Consider the following 7,073-nt stretch of genomic DNA (forward strand, 5'->3'; position numbering starts at 1 on the left):
AATTCACCTGGGCTGCCGGAAGGGGTGGAACCTGGCTCACCTCTCCTAGACCCATTTAAGAGCTGACTGCCAGTGGGAAAGGATCTCTTCTGGAGATCCCTCCTCTGGAGATTTGCGGTGAGCCCAGGACACGGGTAAGCACTTTATCTATTCTCTTTTTGTTATTATAATCTGCTTAGACAGACTGTCTGGTTTATTTCGTAGTTATAACATCTTTATGTTCATTGATCATACAATCACTAAATGATATGTATTTGTTATTCAGTCAATATAATGAACTTATCCCTGATGCTATGAAACAGTTACACGTAATTCGTTTCTACAAAGTGGAGCGTGCTACGTTTCAAATTTCAGACCAAAGGGAATTTTGACATTTATTTTATTAAAACTGCTTTATTTCTCTTCTATAGTATTCCAATGTTGATGCTATTTACCTCATATTTCAGTTTCTGAATTCATGCGATTCATACCACTTGTTTCCTTCTGCCTATATACAGAATCTCACTATGAGCCTTTCTGAATAAAGATTACATTGCTGTGTTCACCTTGTCCTTTGCAGAAGACTCTTAAATAGGAAGAGCAACATAGTCAGCTGAATTTGATTCAAAGACTTGCCTATGAACATTTATTTCTGAGAATAATTGTTACAGTGAATAAGTATTTCTAGGTCTGAGTTCTGTTTTTCCCCCATTTAGTTCAAATTTTTTTCTTCTTGCCCTGTGAGCACGCTATTAAGTATCACTACGTAATGTGTTTCTTTAACACTGTGTTCCTTTTTGTACAGTAGCAACAAAGTTTTTTTGTAAAAGTGCTTTTGCCAAAGTCGGCCATCAGAAGGATGTCTTTTTTCCACCAAATCAGCAATTATTAGTGGCTTAAAAAGCATTGATTCATGTTGATAATTGAGTGTGCATGATGTATATTGAAATTAATAGTTGAGAGTTCCGTTTGTTGCTTAGGCAAAGCATCTAGTACAAATCACACAACTGTAAAGCTGTGGTATTAATCTGTTTACTTTGGGTTACTTCTTCATAGTGAAACCTAAGTACTGTTTGTTTCATATATTGTATTTTGAATAATCTTATAAGAGGATGCTTTGCTGATTAAAGCTGCCCAAAATAGAAGAAAACAACCTTGTGGACGTCTATAGCAGCATCTAAGCCCAACCTTTTGGCTTTCCTGGGCCACACCGAATGAATAGGAGTTGTCTTGGGCCATATATACATAGGTTGTTCCAAGAGTAATGCCTCCTATTTATTTCCATGGAAATTACTACAGATAAAAAGTGCCCAATAACACTATTTGATAGAGAAAATCCTCAGCTACAAAATACTATTTTTCAATGTAGTCACCACTGTTAGCTCTGCATTTTTGCCAGCGATGAACAAGGGCCTGCATCCATGCCATAAAAATCTATAGCACTGGAGGTGACTCACTGTTGCCACTGCTGAAACATACCACCCACCGCCTCAGTGTGCTCACATCCACTGTTTGGTCTTCATAAACATTCAGCAAGCATTGGCAAATGTCGGTGGGTGCATTTTTTTCCACATGGAGGAATTCAATGATAGATCTTAGTTTCAGATGCCCTTGTGTCAGACTGCCCCTTGCTGCCATCTGTCATACAGCAAAAAAAAAAATGTAATGGAATATTGGTAGGCTGCTTCAACTTCTACTGCCATATCACCAAAAAGTGCCTTGGGCATCGTGGGCCAACACAATAAAACAAGATACATTAGTTTTAGAGCAGCTCTCATAAAATATACAATATTGCTAATATGTAAGTAACAAAACATTTAAATTTTTAATATTTTTCTTAAAACACTAAAAAAGAGAGGAACAAACACATAAAACTAGTGGGATATCTGACCTTTTTGTGAAATCAATGCATCAGGCTGGTTTGATGGCAGTGGTTGCAGTTCTTAGAGAGGTCTCAAGGTGCTCATCAGAGACTTGTTGATGAAATTTCATTCTTCCTGTACTTCATCCTTGAAAATAGTTGTTCACAAATGCATATACTGCCAAAAAGTGATGACATGAGTGAGGGTTAACTGTGAAGTGAGAGATATTTCTCTCTGGTAAGATAGGGATTATGAAAGTCTTTGCTGGCAGGAGCTCTAGCTGCACTGCCAATGCTGCAGAAAGCAAAGGTAAGAACTGGGAGAAGGAATATCGGCCTGTTGTAAGTGAAGATTAGGCTCAAGACCATCTAAAGAACCTGAAGGTGCACAAGTCCATGGAACCTGATGAGATCCATCTATGGACTCTGAGGGAACTGGCGGATGAAGTTGACTAGCAGCTACCCAATATATCTGAAAGGCCATGGAAGTCTGGAGAAGTTCCTACTGACTGGAAAAGGTTTTCAAGAAGTGGAAAAAAGAAGATCCAGGGAATTACAGGTCGGCCAGTCTCACCTCTGTGCCTGGCAAGATCATAGAGCAGATCCTCCTGAAGGCCCTACTAAGGCACATAGAAAATAAACTTGAAGTGATGAGTGGTAACCAACATGGCTTCATCAAGGGCAAGTCACGCCTGACAAATTTGGTGACAATTTATGATGGAGTTACAGCATCATTGGATTAAGGAAGACCAACTGAGGTCATCTACCTGGACTTGTACAAAGCATTAGATACTGTCCTGCATGACATCGTGGTCACCAAATTGGAGAAAGATGGATTTGATGGATGGACCACCCACTGGATAAGGAATTGGCTGGATGGTCGCACTCAGAGAGTTGCAGTCAGGGCTCAGTGTCCAAGTGGAGATCGGTGACAAGTGGCATTCCTCGGGGATCGGTGTTGGAACCAGTGCTGTTTAATGTCTTTGTAGGTGACATGGACACTGGGCTCAAGTGCACCCTCAGCATGTTTGCAGATGACACCAAGCTGAGTGGTGCAGTTGACTCCCTAGAGGGAAGGGATGCCATCCCTTCAGGCTTGAGAGGTGGGCTCGTGCCAACCTCATGAAGTTCAACAAAGCCAAGTGCAAGGTCCTGCATCTGGGCTGGGGCAATCCCAAGCATAAATACAAGTTGGGTGGGGAATGGCTTGAGAGCAGCATTGAGGATAGGATTTGTGGATGTCAGCTGGTGAAAGACTCAACATGATTTAGCAATGAGCGCTTGCAGCCCAGAAGGCCAACCGTATATTGGGTTGCATCAAGAGAAGCATGACCAGCAGTCTGAGGGGGGTGATTCTGCCCCTCTACACTGCCCTCCTGAGACTCCACCTTAACTACTGCATCCAGTTCTGGGGTCCCCAACTCAAGAAGGATACTGAGCTGATTGGAGCAGCTCCAGAGGCAGAGGCATTTCCCATGAAAATGATGAGAAGGTTGGAGAACCTCCCTGACAGGGACAGGCTGAAACCTATTTTCAAATTCCTTTATCAAAAGTGAAAGTACAGCTGCGCGTTCTTTGCTGTTTAGCCAATACATAAAAATGCATACGATTATTTGCCATCGCTTGAGTCGGCACTGCACAGAACCACCCTTCCCATGACCTGGTTTCAGTCAACACAGCATTAATAGCACTCTGATAGTTTGGCTGTTGCTGGGCAATAGGTGCATGCCCATGGCCACTCCTTAGGGAAGAGCCACCATTATTATAGCACTGAGCAGAGGGCAGGCCAACTTGATTGGTTGCCTAATGTAATTGGGGACATCCTGTGGTACCTGAGAGTTGCACAAATCAAAACCCAGTGTGAACATGGCCAAGAGAGTGGCACCCTGGAGCACCTTTGGAGACACCGGGTACTTACGTGGATGGTCGAGGTCTGCTTGTCTCCCTGGTGTGTTGTGCCAAGGCTTCCCTCCTAGAAGGAAAGTGCAGGTAAGAAGTGTTTGAGGGAATCAGGTAGTCAGGAGTGTGATTCTGTTCCCTACTGCTTATAACTTTAAAAGAATAAATTGGACCATCTAATATTCATTTTAAATTAGTGGGTTTAATTTCAAGTTAGGTGTGGAAGGTTGGTTTTTTTTTTTTTTTCTTTTTATCTCAGGCAAACACATTTTGTCTCAAAAGGCAAGAGTGAAAAATGTCACAGTCAGCTAAAATCACAGCGAATGAGAGAAATAATAGGCTGCTGACAGCAGGAGCTGAAGGCACAGGAAGATGAGCAGACTCCTGAGATGCAGAACTAATCAGGTCGCTATCTGCCTTGAAAGGGGAAGATTAAGGTGGCTCATGTTGTTATGTTTATTTTTTTTTCAGCAACTTTGCTCCCAAGAAGCTTGCCTTTGACTCCCACTAGTCATTCCTCTCAGAATAGGGCATTTAGCTTGTTTGGAAAATGCCTTGCTAGTTAAGGATGGTCATAGTCCATGTTTGGACAAAGAAGGTTGTGCAACTGTCCCTAAATTGGTGACACAGGAACCCATGCCAAAGTGGCTAGTGCAAGTGAGGATCCAGAGTCCCCTGGTTCCTGCTGTAAGCTTCTACATGTGGGCAAAACACTGATTCATGAAAAAGTTGTGAGCACAATGTTCTCATCGTGATCTCCTTGTCTCATCTTCACTTTGCTCATTGCTAGGGTGTCTACATTGGCAAAACTTGTACATGGAACTTAGGGAATTGGGAGTCATTTTGTTAAATGTATAGCAAATGCTTTTCCATTGTTGGAAAATACAGGGACTTTGAGTGTGTAATAACACAAGTACAACCAAGGACAGGTTATAAAGAAGCTTCATCAACTCCGATCAAGTGAGAGCACATTCAGATGGCATCTGCCCTCTGCTCCCTTGTCCTCTGCCCAGCAATAACAGGGACCTATATTTTGTTTCAGAAAAAAGAAAGAGGTGAGGAAATGCAACATCCCAGCATTAAGAAGGCCAGTTATCAATCCCCAGGAGGGGAGTACCCCTGAAGGGGCTTGCTAAGTGTCACATCTGTGTGAAGCAGCAACCATTGGCAGTGTGGGAGGTGGCTTGGTGGGGCCTGCAGGAGCTCCCAGGGTGGGAGCAGTCACAGGCTGCTGTCTTTTGGCTGGAAAGAATTTATTTATAGTCAGTATTTAGCTATGATAAGCTTCTCAGCCACAACTTCTTAAAGCTTAAATATTAATTTTACCACGTGGGATATTGATACATTAAATTATTAAGTAACAGAAAAAATAGGACGGGAAATTCAAACTGGGAAATTGCTAATATTGAAGGCACTGTCATCTACCGGTTTGTTTATTTTTTTTCCACAGATTTTTTTTCTGTTGACGTATGGGCCTGAATGTTCTTTTTCAAAGTGCTGAGAAGTCACCTGCATATTTTCACTGGTTTCTAGCAAGGCATGTCAATAATCTACTTAAGGTAGCAGTGCCTTCCCAGCCTGCCTGAGACAGCAGTCCAGGAGAGCCTCCCAGCAGATTCAGCTGTAGAACGAGTTGTTTGTGATGGGTGATTAGGTGGTTCCTGGTAATTTCATCTACCCTTGCTGACTTTTAAAACATGCAAATACTTTCTGAAAATATGCTTGCATTTTATAACCTAATTCCTCTGAGGTTCCTTGTGAGGAACTTGTCATTTTCACTTCTTCCTCAATGCAGGAGCAGCAACTGTACTTTGTGGACCTAAGTAGTTGTGTAAAAGTGCTTGCTAAAATTTAACTAGGCCTTGAATTTGGATTCTATTTGCTACAAAACATTACCCTTGGAAGAAGGAAAGAACAACAAAACTTTGCTCAGGCTTCAAAGTGCACACTGCACAAGGTGCATCTTTGTCAGCAATGGCAAAATGGTCACGTTCCTTAACAGATAAACATTTGGGAGCCTTGTAGTGTGTGTACAAAGTGTTTTGTCTGTGCTTATACAGAATTATTTTCTACGACTATTTATTTGTATTTATTTTTATGCGTCATATTTGTAATTTTTTTTTCTTTTCATTTCTTCAGGAGCTGAATAGGAAGCCTGTGACATTCCTTGCAGCATGAGGCCTGATGGTGCTACTCATGGGCTACAGGAAAGGATTTGTAGGTACAGTTACACTCTTCCAATAGAATTTGAGAACCTAAGTATTTGCTTTAAGATGGTGAGGGGAGGACAACACTTAAGAGAAATTATCCACTTGGGATTTTTTCATTTCAAATTGCAATAATTGCAACATGAGAACTTGTCAAACTGCCATAAATAGGATTTTTCATTGTAAAAGCATTCTTGAAGCTGCTCAAAATTTTCCTTGTGCTAGATTGTATGAAATTATAGGAAATTCAGATAGGTAACTTCTGATCAATAATTAAAGCCTGTGTACATGCTGTCTTGCTTTTCATTGTACCCATCTATATTGCAGTTCTAATAACAGGAAAAAGGTGGAGAAAGAAGATGGTTTGTGTTACATTTTGTTTACATCAGTTTCTCTACGTTAAAACAGAAGTCTGACTGAGAGTATAAAGCAGCAGGTGAGCATTTTGTTCACATGAAAATGAGTAACTATGGGTACTTGAAATGAGTTAACTGGCACATTTGTACTGTAAAACCTACAGATTAGTGATGTGGATAAGAAGGCACAGCCTGTAGTGAAAGCACGGTCCAACAGGCACCATGACCTGGCTGGAATGCCACAGCAAAGCGCAGCCTGGTCTCCTCTGCATCCAGTGCTGGCATGGCCGTGACAAGGTGGATGGTGCATCTCAGCACCAGGCTGAGCACAGGGCTGCAGGCTCAGGCTTCTTCCCACAGGTGGTGGCAAGGAATGAAGTGCAAGGCTGGTTCAGCGTGAGGTCTGCAGGGGCAGCCCCACAACAGTTCTTTTAGTCTTGCTTTGCAAATGAGAGAAAAGTCACCACTTGATAAGGCTTCTCAAGGGTTGTTCTTTCCTGTGGGAAAAGCATTTTGAATTAAAAAGAGGGGAAGGTACATAGAATCATAGAATCACCAAGGTTGGAAAAGACCTAAAAGATCACCCAGTCCAACCGTTCACCTATTCCCAACAGCTCCTACTAAACCATGTCCCTCAACACAACATCCAGCCTTTCCTTGAACACCCCCAGGGTTGGTGATTCCACCACCTCCCTGGGCAGTCCATTCCAGTGCCTGACTACCCTTTCTGAAAAGTAATACTTCCTCATGTCCAGCCTGAATCTCCCCTGC

General features: G+C 42.2%; 1 protein-coding gene across 8 annotated transcripts in view; it reads left to right on the forward strand.

Moving 5' to 3' along the window:
- Positions 1 to 2,944: 2,944 nt before the first annotated feature.
- The window catches only part of ZNF407 (zinc finger protein 407), a 340,478-nt gene continuing 336,349 nt past the window's right edge, over positions 2,945 to 7,073 (forward strand). Inside the window, exons 1-2 of one of the 8 annotated variants that reach the window (XM_042838457.1) lie at positions 2,945 to 5,960; positions 6,274 to 6,382. Coding sequence is in view for 6 of the 8 variants with exons in the window: in XM_042838402.1 (XP_042694336.1) it covers positions 5,914 to 5,956 (43 nt within the window). In the remaining 2 variants the exon portion in view is untranslated. The remainder of the gene's footprint in view (positions 5,961 to 6,273; positions 6,383 to 7,073) is intronic. The other 7 variants (XM_042838465.1, XM_042838439.1, XM_042838402.1 and 4 more) reach the window with 7 other exon arrangements.

The sequence above is a fragment of the Centrocercus urophasianus genome, unplaced genomic scaffold (assembly GCF_019232065.1).
Source record: "Centrocercus urophasianus isolate 14NV4802_14NV808 unplaced genomic scaffold, USGS_Curo_1.0 seq_11, whole genome shotgun sequence".
NCBI lineage: Eukaryota > Metazoa > Chordata > Aves > Galliformes > Phasianidae > Centrocercus > Centrocercus urophasianus.